Consider the following 14,667-nt stretch of genomic DNA (forward strand, 5'->3'; position numbering starts at 1 on the left):
GTTGTGCAGTTTTTTCTGGCACTGCTGGCCGGTCTGGACAGTGTTGCTGACGGCGCTCACCACCTCTGCCACCAGTGCCCAGGCACAGTAATCGGCGGCGTTTGGTAGCCTCCTTTCTGAGCCGGGGTACAGGGTCAACCGCCTCTCCTCCACCGCGTCCAGGAGTGGTACGTTGATTGGCTTGGCATTGATGAATCATGGGGCCGCTCTCCTTGCAGCCATCTTGTTGGCTGGGATGGTGTGTGTGGGGAGTGCAGTGTATATATGTGGCTGCAGCTTGTCAGCCTCCTGAGTGTCAATCTTGGACCTGGCGAATTGGCACCATTTCTCATTGGAATCAATTGTGTTCCACGTGGCGCCGGTGCGAGCCCCTTAACAGTAGCTGAATTGTCCCAGGTGCGGCACCAGTTTTGCTATTGTGGAACTCCATGAATACTGTGCCAGCGTCAACGGAGAATCCTGCTGCCTGTCTTGGTTGAATTCTGCATAAATCAATGCCCTAATAAGACTATCCTTCCTGTTGCTTGCAAAGATGTGATTGATGGTCAAAATAATTTGTGACACCAGGTGATCCACTCGTGCAGATGCTGTTTTTGGCTTTAAGACTGAACTTTGTTGAAACAAAGGAATGCTTATCAGACATAGCTACATCAAAATCAGTGAAACTACAAATGAAGACTGAAGCAAAATGTGTAGCAGAGAAGTTTGAAAGTACAATATTGCAGTTTTTACTTTTTTGTGGAACCGTTTATTTCAGAGAATTAATGCAGTCAGCAAATTGCTGCAAAATGTTGAAAGAACTTTATTGAATGTGTCACAGTTGTTGGCCATATTTAGAAGTTTTCTCATCGAAGTTCAAAATGACTGTACCTCAGTGGAAGCAGAGGCATTAGCATTAACAAAGAATACAGGTCCCTTTGATGATGAGAAGCGTACAAGACACAGGGAGTTTTTTGTTGTTGAAAGTAGACATAATGAAATCGCTTTAAAGGGAAAAGGAGATCATCATTATGATTTTCAGTGTTATTTATGACACAATAATGGTGCAATTGCAGAGTAAAAGTGAACTTCTGAAGAAAACTATCAATTTATTTTTGTGTTTTTTCACAAGTTTAGATGAGAATGCTAAAAGCCGCTGCAGAAAGCGATCAATTTAATCCTACCGACCAATAGAGAGAAAGCGCGGGGCCCTGGGAGCGGGGGTCCGGGCTGTATGAACCCCTGAGCTGGAGAGTTAAGACCAAACCATCATTGCTCTGTGCCGATATATAATTGCCTTTTACCAACTGTTAATAAACCCTCTGTGCTGTTACTGGAAGTCTCCAGTGTATTGTCTCGCGCCACCACAGCAAAATTTATGTGAGTTTTAGTCAATCTCCTCAAGTGTTTCACTTACAGTGGCAAGTTTTGGGAATCCCTGGAGATACCCAGTTGTGAGGTAAATTTTACAATTGTATTTATTGAATTATAGTTCTAATCATGCGATTGCTGTTAAGAGGCAACCTGTCTTAATAGACAACCATCCTAATTTACCAAGTTAAATGTGGAAGTCAGCTATTGGAGCCGTCTTCCCAATGGAGAGTTTTGCAGGATCTAAGGCTATCTGCACCTGAACTCATGCACTCCTCAAGGTTCAGGTACTTCCTGTTAATTGTATTTCTCTTTCCATAGATGCTGCCTGATGTGCTGAATGAGGGTGGCACGGTAGTACAGTAGTTAGCACTGTTGCTTCACAGTTCCAGGGTCCCAGGTTTGATTCCTGCTTGTGTCACTGTCTGTGCAGAGTCTGCACATTCTCCCCATGTCTGCGTGGGTTTCCTCCAGGTGCTCCGGTTTCCTCCCACAGTCTAAAGATGTGCAGGGTAAGTGGATTGGCCATGCTAAATTGCCCTTCATGTCCAAAAAGGTTAGGTAGAGTTTCTGGATTATGGGTATAGGGTGGAGGTGTGGGCTTAGGTAGGGTACTCTTTCCAAGGGCCAGTGCAGTCTCAATAGACCAAATAGCCTCCATCTGCACTGTAAATTCTGTGATTCTATGCTTCGAGCATTCTCTGTTTTTATTTCAGTGACACTGTTTAACCTATTCATTGGCATTCTTCCATTTTGGTTTCCCCGACTTTCAGCATTTTTCTAGCAGATACACCTTGAAACATATAACAGTAACAGACTTTAGGATTACAGTACTATTGCTCTAATAAAGGCATTCTAAAATAAAATGTGCATGGGTTAATTTTGAATTATTTGTCTCATGCAGCTTGAGGACACCGAATACCTGAGGGAAACCCATGATGAACGTTTAGCGAGGCATCTCAACAAGAAGTTTTATCAGGAAGAAAGGGATTATGGAAAAGTCACCACAGACAGTATAATGCTCACTGAACATCCAGTGCTGGTCAAATACAGGAAGCAAGTGGTAAGAACATATCACTTTAAGGATAGAATGTTTTCTTTATATACAGCAATTTTTGGTTCCTTCTTATGGTGGTCTCTCCCTCTACCCTCTCCTGTGTTTTTTATTCATTTATGGGATATGGGTGCCGCTGGCTAAGCCCATCCCCAGTTTCCCTTGAGAAGGTGGTGGTGATCTGCCTTCTTGAACCACTGCAGTCCCTGAGGTGTAGGTGCACCCACAGTGCTGTTCGAGAGGGAGTTCTAGGATTTCACCCAGAGCCAGTAAAGGAACAGCGATATATTTCCAAGTTAGGGTGGTGGGTGGCTTGGAGGGGAGCTTGCAGGTGATGGTGTTCCCAGGTATCTGCTGTTCTTGTTCTTTTGGATGGTAGTGGTTGTGGGTTTGGAAGATGCTATTGTGAGTTCCTGCAATGCATCTTGTAGATGGCACACACTGCTACCACAGTTTGCTGGTGGTGAAGGAATTGAATGTTTATGGAAGGGGGTACCAATCAAGTGAGCTACTTTGTCCTTGATGGTGTTGAGCTTGATGTCTTCGCATGTTGCGATACCAGTTAAGAGTGTGGCTGAGGTGGCAGACTTCCTTCCCGCTGGCATTCTTAGAACACAAGTCAGTCCAGGATGAACTTACTGGGAAGAGTGGCCTAGTGTGACCCTCTCTCTGATTTACTCTTTAGGAAAATGTCCACTTGTTCAACAGCTTCACATGGTGGTTCTGTGAGATTGGGAGTTCAAGCTGTTTTGAGTACAAATAAATTCCTGTGCATTAATGCTCCATTGTTGCCGGGGCTGCACGGTGGTGCAGTGATTAGCACTGCTGTCTACAACGCTGAGGTCCCGGGTTCGATCCTGGTCCCTGTGCGAAGTTTGCACATTCTCCCCGTGTCTGCATGGGTTTCACCCCAACAACCCAAAGATGTGCAGGTTAGGTCGATTGGCCACGCTAAATTGGCACTTAATTGGAAAAAAATAATTGGGTACTCTAAATTTATTTTTAAAAAGGCTCCATTGTAGTGCACCAGTTGGAGTTGTTCCTAGACATGATTGTTTGCTATCATGATTACTCTCTATACCTGATGCGCACCTGCTAAATTTACAAAGGCTGACGCAAGGTATATAAAAAAAGCTCACAGTGCAAAAAACAATCAAAAATGAGACCAATGACCAGGGCCACTGCTTTCGGTCTGATTTTCAGGGCTACTAGGTCTCTTCCATTTACTATTGTCTGTGAATTTAAAGGAGTTTCCTGGCTTACAGCTGCAAGCATGAGTGAGGCAAAAGAGGACGTTGTGGCTGTTCCAAATTACCCCACAACTCCAGCCCCCTCCAACCAAAGTCCCAGGACAAGTTGAAGAAATGCAAATAGGCTTTGTTTCATTTTAACTTCCTCTGAAACCTGAGATCTTAGGGCCAGCATGATGACACAATGCTTAGCACTGCTGCCTCACAGATCCTGGAACCTGGGTTCAATTCCAGCCTTTGGTGACCGAGTGGATTTTGCACATTCTCCCCGCACCAGCAGGGATTTCCTCCGGGTGCTTGGGTTTCCCTCCACAGTCCAAAGATGTGCAGGTAAGGTGGATTGGCCATGCTAAATTGCCCCTTCATGTCCAGGGATGTGTTTTGATATGGTGGGGTGGATGAGGGAGTGGACATGGGTAGGGTACTCTTCTGGAGAGCCAGTGCAGACTCGATGGGCCTAATGTACTGTAGAGATTTCATGAATTTGGGCTCTCCTAACTGTTGTCGATCTAGCTTTTGTCCCAGTGATCCCAATCACAATGGCCACATGTACAGTTGCAAACTTGCATGCTTCAAGTGTATTTCTTCTATTTAGTTCAGGGATAAGAGGTTTCAAGAGATTTTGAGAGGCATCACCTGCTGGTGAGTGGATAGCGTGTAATGGGGTGGCTGGCAGACTGACTGTGGGCAGAACGCCCCGATTTTGTCCTGCCGAGAAACAAGGGAGCAACAAGGAAGCAGGTGCTTTATGTAAGAGGCAGGTGTTACAATTAAATAATCAGCAATATTTAAGGGAGATAATTAAGGAGCATAAATCCAAGAATATGGCTGCAGTGCAAGAAGAAGTTGATTGACCTTACCAGTTATAACAAGGCAAAATTATTTTTTTATTCGTTCGTGGGATGTGTGGATCATTGGCTGGCCAGCATTTATTGCCCATCCCTGAGAGTATTTAAGAGCTAACCGCAGTGCTGTGGATCTGGAGTCATATCGTAGACCAGACCAGGTAAGGATTTCCTTCCCTAAAGGACACTAGTGAACCAAATGGGTTTTAATGATGATCGGCAATAGTTTTATGGTCACTTTTAGACTTTTGATTCCAGATTTTTATTTGATTCAAATTTCACCATCTGTCATTACGAGATTCGAACCCAGGTTCTTCAGATTTCTTGTCTAGTGACAATAACATTAAGCCACTGCCTCCCTACATGTTCTTCACATATCTCTTGGACAAGACGGTAGTTCACAAGGTCAAGGTAATTTAAAGTGACTAGGATGTGAACACTTGTCTGCAAGTTCGTACGTCTCCAATTTGGATAGTGGGCTAAACATTCAGCTGACAACTTTCAGGTAAATTCCAGAGGACAAGGGCACGAGAATGAAGAAGGTTTATGTGGGCCACCAGAAGCTAGCAGTGGTTCTAGTCGGAGTTGGACGGAGCACTCCTGCTCCTCGACCTCCACCTCCACATTATGATACATATAGTATTGCAGTTGAGGTTGCATGTCTGTTTCTGGCTAGATGGATTTCTCCCAGGGGTCTCGAGCAGGCCTTCATCAATGTGACACCATTCCTGATGCTTGTTGAACGTTGCACCCTTTTGCTTTGTTTTCCGGCAAGAAAAGGGATGCAGCAAAGATACAATACATAGTGGGGCAGGTCGTAAATTTGTGCAATAGTGTAAAACAAATGAAAACAAATTGACAATTTTACATCTCTGCTAATTTTTATTTCCATTAGCTTCAACGAGGAGATGTGAAAGAAGTTGCTCATGCCCATTTAACATTATCCCATAAAGTCACAATCTGCCTAGGTGAATTTTAGTCACACTGCATGACTTCACTGCTCCCCATTTAACTGCACAAGTCTTCAGTGCAGTTGCTAACAGTGTGGTTGCTATGTATGCATATTACTTTATACACTTTATTACCTTTTTGTATTTTATTCTGAGCCATCATTTAGAGTGTCAGCCTATTGTGGTAATCTGTCCAAATAGTAGTGAAACTGCAAGGATTTAACTGATTCTACAGATAGGACTGCTATTCCAACTAATTGAACATATTAATTCTTTGGTTACATGACAAATTGGTACCAACACTGTTATTGCACTGTCCTGATAATTGCAGTTTGGTCTCCTGGCGTATGGTTGGAGTGATGTGATACTGTGACATTTGCATCAAGAATCTAGATATATTGCTTTCTGTGCTTAGAACAGCATTTTGTTCCACTGGCAGTCTATATCCACTATTTTGACTGATTATCAGTCAGCTAGGACACCTCACATAAGAAGTAAATTATGGGAAGAGGTTCAGTTACTTTGATTCTATTTGAGGAAAGAGCTCTCAACTTCTCTTGTCATTTTGGCACAATAGTTCACTCCAGGCAGACACATATTGAAACCAGCACAAACTAATTCTCATGCATCACAGCAATTCCTGTTCACTCGTGTTACATAAAATTCCTGAAACAGCAAAACAGAATCCCGACTGAAGAAAAAAAATGGCTTTAATTCACATAGTTGAGTGAGGTGGTGGTACAGTGGTTTAGCAATCCAAAGATCCATGCTAATGATTTTAAGTATTTAAAAATTTGGTGGGAAAATCCAGCAGCATAGCCAACAGGCTATAGACTGCTTTTCCTGCCCTAGTTACATTTTGGGGAAAAAACAGAATATTCCACCCCTAGTCTCAGTAGTGGTGATGTGCAATTATTATTGATTGCTGTGAAAGCCCACCTGTTCACTAATGCTCTTAAGGAAAGGAAATCGGCCATCTTCACCTGGTCTGGCCTCCATATGACTGCAGAATCACTGTAATGCGGATGACTCTTAATTGTCCTCTGAAGTGGCCTAGCAAGCCACTGAGTTCAAGGGCAATTAGGGATGGGCAATACATGCTTGCCTTGCCAGCATTCTCCATATCCCATGAATGAATAAATTGGGAAAAAAGTTATTCAGAAGTTAAACCGCTGACCTAGATTTTTTTGATTTGATGTATGCTTGACTGGCAGTTACAGTGAAAATGATCAAAAAGAGAGAAATGCCTTTCCAAATATTTTATCATTCATTCTCAGAGACACTTTCAAGATCAGAATGTATTACTCATGCCTAGTTGCCCTTGAGAGGGTGATGTTGAGCTGCCTTCTTGAACCACCGCAGCCTATGTGAGGAAGGTACTCTTATGTTGCTGTTAGTTCTGCCTCAAAACAAATTGTTCCAGTAGAAAGACAACACGAGCATTTACCTGACAACGTGTAACATTGTTTCGGTATTTCCTGTCCACAAAAAGCAGGATAGATTTAACACAGCTGGTTACCATCCTATCAGCTTCCACCCAATCATCGGCAAAGTGAAGGAAGGGATTGTTGACAGTGCTACCATGTGACACTTAGGATTTTACCACAGGCTTCAAGAACCTGATGTTGGGTTGAAATGAGAGCCCCGAGCCTGCACTTGCCATCAACAGAACCAGCTTAGCTATTTTCCTGGAGGCAACCTCCTAATTACTGCCGCTGGCAGCTCGAGGAACTTTGCAGCCTCAGTGGAATGGGTTGGTGTTGTTGAGGAAGATTGGAGATCGAGAGGTTCTGAGAGGTAAATGTAAAAATAAAATTGCTAAGGGGCAAGGTAGGATGATGGGGCGACATTGTCTATGTCTTCTCTCTGGAGCATGAACTCCAATGGCTGTAAGGAAACAGCCTCCATAAAACTTGTGGCCCTCCCACACAGGTAAAATGCAGGTTGCCCGGGAAAATTGTCCTTGATAGTATCTTCAATTATTTAAATAGGCTGCGGACAGCCAATCTGCGGTTGGTCCCATTGCTGGTAAACATTTTCATTAGTGGGACTGAATCGGGGAATTGTAATAAATAACCTGCTCACTGGCATTCAGGTTGCTTTTGCTAGGACCACTACAGTCCGGACCTCATTTTATAGATCATATATTTAGGGCGAGATTCTCCCATCGGGAGACTAAGTCCCGACGCCGGAGTGAAAACCAGCGAGTTTCACTCCGGTGTCGGAGGCCGCTCCTCGCCCCCAATCTCCCACCCCCCGGGGGGCTAGGAGCTGCGCCGTGTCAATTATGCGCGCCGGGTCTTGGCACCGCGTTGAAAGCGGCGCCGTATAAATTCGCGTAATTTACATCACCCACGCATGCCAAGGTTGGCCAGCGGCAACCCACGCATGCGCGGTTGCCGTCCTCCCCGTGGGCGCCCCGCAAGAAATCTCGGATTGATCTTGCGGAGCGGCAGAGGAAAGGAGTTCCTCCTTCAGAGAGGCCAGCCCGCCGATCGATGGGCACCAATCGTGGGCCAGACCCCTTTTGAGCGCCCCCCCGGTGCAGGATCCCCCTCCCCCCCCCACAGGCCGCCCCCCAGCGTTCGCGCGCTGTTTCCGCCAGCAGCGACCAGGTGTGGACGGTGCCGGTAGGAACCCGTCGTATTGGGCAGGCCGCTCGGCCCATCCTAGCCAGAGAATCGGCGCTCGCCCGTTACAAACGGCGAGCGGCAATTCTCCGAGCGGCCAGCCGTAAACCTCGCCGCGCCGGTTTGGGGGGAGGTGGGAGAATCCCGTGCGGGTGCTGGAGCGGCGTGGCGGGACTCGCCCGGCACCCCAGCGATTCTCCCACCCGGCGTGGGAGGGGAGAAACGCGCCCATTGGGCGATTCTCCGCACTCACGCCGGTTCGGAGAATAGCGGGCCGCGCAAATTTTCACAGCGACGCGGGTCCGACGCCCTCCCGCTATTCTCCTAACCCTGCACAAACTACACGTTGGGATTCCCGGCAAAGGCCTCGAACGCGCCCCCGGCACAACCAGAATCGCTACATATTGGCCCCCCGCTGTTCTCCGGCCCGGATGGGCCGAAGTCCCGACGTCATCACGCACTGTTTTCACCCGGCCAACACACCTGCTTTTCAAGTTCGTCAACTAGTCGTGCTGGCTGACGGGAGCTTCGTTAGGTGAGCGCACCGCTCAGCGCACAGCTCAGCGCACTGCTGGAGTCTGGCCACAATGGGGAAGGCATCCCCGAGAACGGGAGGGGGGTCCAGAGCGGGGAGCGGGGGGGGAATGGGGGAGACTGAGGGGGGAATGGGGGAGATGGAGGGGGGGAGTGGGCGAGACTGAGCGGGGAGTGGGGGAGACGGAGGGGGGAGTGGGCGAGACTGAGCGGGGAGTGGGGGAGACAGAGGGGGGAGTGGGGGAGACGGAGGGGGGGAAGTGGGGGAGACTGAGGGGGGAGTGGGGGACACGGGGACACGGCCGCTGGTTCCCCTGTGGCTTACGGCCACAGGCCACTGACACACCGGTGAAGAGGACATAGTTTACTGGCCGTTGGATGCAGAAAGTGACCAGGGGTTAGGCTGCCCGCGTGTCAGCAGCGCGACCAGGCCACCGGGACACTGTGGCAGGCGGCTGCCGAGGTGTCGACTAACCTCCATCTAACATGTCCCGTTTCTCTGCCCCCCACCACCCTTCTGTAGGTTAGCACAATGTCTGCGAACAGAACGGCTATGTTCTGCGCAGTGGTTGGGGCCGCTGCACTGCATTTGGAGATGCAGCAGCATCCACAGCCACAACCCGCAGTGGATGCAGGGCCAGCTGCAGCAGCAGAGGGAAGGGCCGAGGAGTTGCCAGTCGTCGAGCAGCATGGGGGGGAGGAGGGGGAGGAGGAGGAGAGAGTGAGGGTGCAGCCACGGCGCCAGAGGCGACGACCAAGGTCCAGAGTGTACCGTGTCCGGAACTCTTTCCTAACAATGACGGACATCACCTGCAGGAGGAGACTCCGGCTGAGTAGGCGGACGGTGATACATATCTGTCACCTCGTGGCTCACCTCGCCCCACGTGGAACGGGGGGAGGACACGCGATCCCGGTTGCCATCATGGTGACGGTCGCTCTTAACTTCTATGCGACCGGCTCCTTCCAGTCTCCAAGCGGGGACCTCTCCGGGATCTCCCAGTCATCGGTGCACAGGTGTATCCGGGATGTGACCGACGCCCTCTATGCCATCGCCGATCGCTAATCACCTTTCCGAGGATCGAGCAACTCAAGACTCACGAGCTCGTGGATTTGCCAGCGTGGCTGGGATACCAATGGTGCAGGGGGCAATCGATTGTGTTCACGTCCCCATGCGCCCGCCTGCAGGGGACAGGGACGTGTTCACAAACAGGAGGGGGACATACTCCATGAATATCCAGGTGGTATGCGACCCCCACATGAGGATCATGAATGTCTGTGCAAGGTTCCCAGGGAGTGTGCATGACTCCTACATACTGGCGCAGTCATTCATCCCTGCGATGTTTGAGGGACGTCCCCCCCCCGTCCCCCCGGCTGAGGGGCTGGTTGCTAGGCGACAGGGGTTATCCGCTGAAGTCTTGTCTGATGACGCCTATACGGAGGCCTCAGACCAATGCGGAAACCCGATACAACGAGGCCCATGCAGCAACCAGGGGTGTGGTGGAGCGCTGCCTTGGCCTCCTGAAGATGCAATTCAGGTGCCTGGACCGCTCCGGAGGGGCCCTGCAGTACCAGCCCGACAGGGTCGTTTGCATTGTTGTGGTCTGCTGTGCGCTGCACAACATCGCGATGCAGAGGGGAAATGACCTGCTGCAGGAGGCGGAGGGAGAAGCAAGTGGCAGTGGTGCCAGCACAGAGGAGGAGGAGGAGGAGAGGGAGGAGGAGGAGGAGGAGGAGGAGGCTGGCGGAGTGGCGGGCGCAGCACGCTGACAGGACCCAGGTGCTGGTGATGTCCAGGAGGCGGCACGACGGACCCGGCGAGGACGGCGGGCACGCGATGCCTTGGTGGCAGCACGGTTCACGCGTCGTATGCGACGTCCCCGCTGAACACCAAACCACCACCTGCATCGCTAGTCGTGCAGAGGGTCAACACATAACTGCCACCACCACAAACCCCCCCCCCCCACCCTCCACCCCCTCTCAGTGTACACTGCTCCACTTCGACATCACCCTTACCACTGGGTCCAGACGGTATGGTACAACATTGATGGCTGTGTCAGCGGGTGTGATCAGTGCCATGTGGAATGATGACAGGCCGCTCTGCGAAGAGCTGTGAGCTCAGAATCGTTAGAGAGAGTCTGACCCATGGCAATAGCTGAACCATCCACCTTGGTGGCCACTGAGATCGTCACGGACACTCCATCAGGTGCCCACGTGGGCTAGCTGTGGGAGGGGGTGGGGGGGGAAGGGACTGCACACCCGGCACTGAAGTTTCATCGCTCGTCAACCCCAGCGACACTCGGTCACCATCACGATTCCTGTGGCTGTGGGACAATCACACGGTAATACAAGTAAGGTGGAACAGTGCGTTTAATGTGAACAAACATTTACAGGTGCCCTAGCCCCTACAACTAAACTGTGCCCTTCACCCGTGCCAACTTACTCAGTGTCTCTCTTTGTTGCCTTACGGGCCCTACCACTACATCTAAATGATTCCCCAGATGATACAGCAGGAGTGGAGGAGGACTGCTGCGAATCGCCCCCTTCGACTTGTTTCTCCTTCGGCAAGCGTTTCCTGGGGCGACCCAGCCTTGATAGGCCAGGCTGCTCTGTGGGCGTCTCGGGTGACGTTGTGCCACCCTGCTCTGCCTGCTGCCCACCTGATGCACCAGGGATGGGACGGGGGGAGGCCGAGAATTCCGGGAAGTCCCGTGATGGAGTTAATAGGATGGGCCCCGAAACCTCCTCCTCCCTCGGGGAGCCCGGTGGCCCCCGGGCCTCACTTTGGGACAGAGGTGCGAGCGGGGAGGTGCCCCGTCGCACCACCGACACCTGGCGCTGCCAGTCCTGGAGGCCTGCAACGGTATCCACCAGGATCCGAAGGTTTGCAGACACGGAGTCCAGGGAGTTAGACATTCCCGCCAGGGAATCTCAACCTGTCAGTACACGACACCATCCAGCACATGTGTCAGGCGGTTGATGCTCTCGGCGACTGACTGCTGGGGCTGTGCCATCGACTTCTGGGACTGTGCCATCGGCTGCTGTGACTGTGCCATGGCGTGCTGCGACTGGGCCATGACCTGCTGAGACTCGGCCAAGGCCCGCAGCGCGCCGGCAATGTCGTGTTGGCTCTGGCGCATTGCTGCCTGTGAGAGGGCAACCCTGTCCAGGGCCGAGGATGACGCATGCACATTAAGCCCAACGCCTTGCATAACCTGACCCATTGCCTCCACTGCGGATGCCACCCGTGCGGTGTCGGCCTGGGTTGCTGCCATGAGCGGCACCACTCCCTGCTCGGGAAAGCGGTTCGACTCCTCTAACAGCGTCTGCAGAGTCTGGAAGACAGCCCTCATCCCGTCATTGTTTCCCTGGGTTTCTTGATGCATCGGCTGTGCGGGTGGGTTGAGAAAGTCCAGGAACTCGGAAAACGTCTGGGATACAGCTGCATGCTGGGCCTGGCCTGGCCTCCGCCAGTCTGGGCCCTCGGCTGCTCCGACCTCCACCTGCTGTACCTGCTCAGCTGTGATGTGCGACCCAGACTGTGACCCAGGAGCCTCATCACTAAATAGCCCAACCGGGGTGAGTGTCTCTGGGATGGTGGATGGTGTGGGAGATAGCTGTGCCGCAAGCTCGAGGTCGTCTTGGGTTGACGCCTCCTCTATGTCATCGGCGCGCTGAGAGGCCACAGGGCGTTCGCGGGCCATTTCTCTCTCTTGCTCTGTCGCCGTCCTCTGGGCGTCCTGCTCCACAGATTCGGGGAGGTTGGGACTCCCCGCTGGCCCTGTATCCACTGCGGGTTGTGGCTGTGGATGCTGCTGCATCGCCAAATGCAGTACAGCGGCCCCAACCACTGCGCAGAACATAGGCGTTCTGTTCACATACATTGTGCTAACCTACAGAAGGGTGGTGGGGGGCAGAGAAAAGGGACATGTTAGACGGAGGTTACTCGACACCTCGGCAGCCGCCTGCCACAGGATACCTGTGTGTCCCGGTGGCCTGGTCGCGCTGCTGACATGCGGGCAGCCTAACCCCTGGTCACTTTCTGCATCCAACGGCCAGTAAACTATGTCCTCCTCACGGGTGCGTCAGTGACCTGTGTCTGTAAGCCACAGGGCAACCAGCGGCCGTGTACTCGTGACCGGCACGCCATGGCATGGTGGCAGACATTTTGTTACGGGGTTGGACGGCTCACTCGCTCACTCTCTACCTAACCCCCCCACCCAATCCCACTCCCCCCCCCGTCTCCCCCACTCCCCCCCTCCGTCTCCCCCACTCCCCCCCATCTCCCCCACTCCCCCCCGTCTCCTCCACTCCCCCACCCCGTCTCCCCCACTCCCCCACATCTCCCCCACTCCCCCCCGTCTCCCCCACTCCCCCCCGTCTCCCCCACTCCCCCCCTCCGTCTCCCCCACTCCCCCCTCCATCTCCCCCACTCCCGCCACTCCCCCCGTCTCCCCCACTCCCCCCGTCTCCCCCACTCCCCCCCCTCCGTCTCCCCCACTGCCCCCCCCGTCTCCCCCACTGCCCCCCCATCTCCCCCACTGCCCCCCCGTCTCCCCCACTGCCCCCCCGTCTCCCCCACTGCCCCCCGTCTCCCCCACTGCCCCCCCCATCTCCCCCACTGCCCCCCCCCGTCTCCCCCACTGCCCCCCCGTCTCCCCCACTGCCCCCCCCGTCTCCCCCACTGCCCCCGCTCTGGACCCCCCCTCCCGTTCTCAGGGATGCCTTCTCCGTTGTGGCCAGACTCGAGCGGTGCGCTGAGCGGTGCGCTGAGCGGTGCGCTCACCTCCTCCAAGCTGTCGTCAGCCAGCACGACTGGTTGACGAACTTAAAAAGCAGGTGTGTTTCACGCCGTGCAAACAGGGCGCGATGACGTCGGGACTTCGGCCCATCCGGGCCGGTGAATAGCGGGGGGGGGCTATTAGTGGTGATTCTGGTCGTGTCGGGGGCGTGAAGGAGGCGTTTGTCGGGAATGGCGACTCCGAGATTTTGCGGTGTTCGGAGAATAGCGGGAGGGCGTCGGAACAGCGTCGCCATAAAAATTTGCGACGCACGCTATTCTCCGACCCGTCGTGAGTGTGGAGAATCGCGCCCCATATATTTAGGGCGAGATTCTCCCATCGGGAGACTAAGTCCCGACTCCGGAGTGAAAACCAGAGTACTGTAAAAAAAGAGGACTATTGGCAGAGCAACTAAAGAATTGTCAGAGAAGACACAGTGCCAGAGGCACAGTGGGCCGGCTTTTCGAGTGGAGGAGGGCTTGGAGTAACAGCATGGTGGCTGGCTCCCGCACAGGTGCTGGCAGTTCGGGCTGATCGAAGGAAAACCCCGTCTTTTGGGAGTTTTTTTCCCCTCTGTTGTTTCCTCTCGTGGGTCCTTTTTCTCTCTCTCTCATGGGGTCTTTCTTCCCTTAGTCTTTTTTTTTTCTCTCTCTTTGATTGTTGTTGCCTTGTGGGTCTCTTTCTCTATTTCTTTTTTTGGCTTCTCTCGCTCTCTCTCTCTTTGGGGTTGTGGTGAGTGATGACCGCATCGTGGGTGGCATTCCGCGAGAGTGCCGGCACTTCGGGCTTATCAGCCCGATCGAAGCAGAACTCCGTTTTTTTTTCTCCTTTTGGTTATTTTTGGACACGTAGTTATTTTAGTGGGGATTTTGTTTTCTCGGTTCTCTTCTCTTTTTTTTGTGGTGTTCTCTTTCCTTTCCCCTTTTTTTCTCTCTCCCTGGGGCCCCTCTTTCTCTCACTCTCCTCACACAGAACCGTGAAATGATCACCTGTTTATTAAAAATAAAACTCGCCAAAACTCCCACTGATCTGTTCCCCAAACGTGAAGAACCCAGGAGATGAGAGAAAGAGAAATATAACGACAGAAAAGGCCAGGAAAGGGGCCGCATGAGGACCAGATGTGGAAGGGATCTGGAGCGGAGTCAATCGGGCAAGCGGACCAGTGTACAACGCAGCGGAGTGCAAGTCTTACCAGAGCAAAAAGGGCGGAACAACCAAGTACAAAACCCTCCCTCACCAGGAGCGAACTGGACAATGGCATCCCTCTCAGAAGCAC

At 52.1% G+C, this 14,667-nt stretch overlaps 1 protein-coding gene across 2 annotated transcripts in view; it reads left to right on the forward strand.

Moving 5' to 3' along the window:
• LOC119958485 overlaps positions 1-14,667 on the forward strand; it is a 705,387-nt gene that overhangs the window by 358,496 nt on the left and 332,224 nt on the right. For both annotated transcript variants that reach the window (XM_038787045.1, XM_038787049.1), the window contains one exon: positions 2,255-2,413. In XM_038787045.1, the coding sequence (XP_038642973.1) occupies positions 2,255-2,413 (159 nt within the window). The remainder of the gene's footprint in view (positions 1-2,254; positions 2,414-14,667) is intronic.

This window comes from Scyliorhinus canicula, chromosome 2 (genome assembly GCF_902713615.1).
Source record: "Scyliorhinus canicula chromosome 2, sScyCan1.1, whole genome shotgun sequence".
Lineage (NCBI taxonomy): Eukaryota > Metazoa > Chordata > Chondrichthyes > Carcharhiniformes > Scyliorhinidae > Scyliorhinus > Scyliorhinus canicula.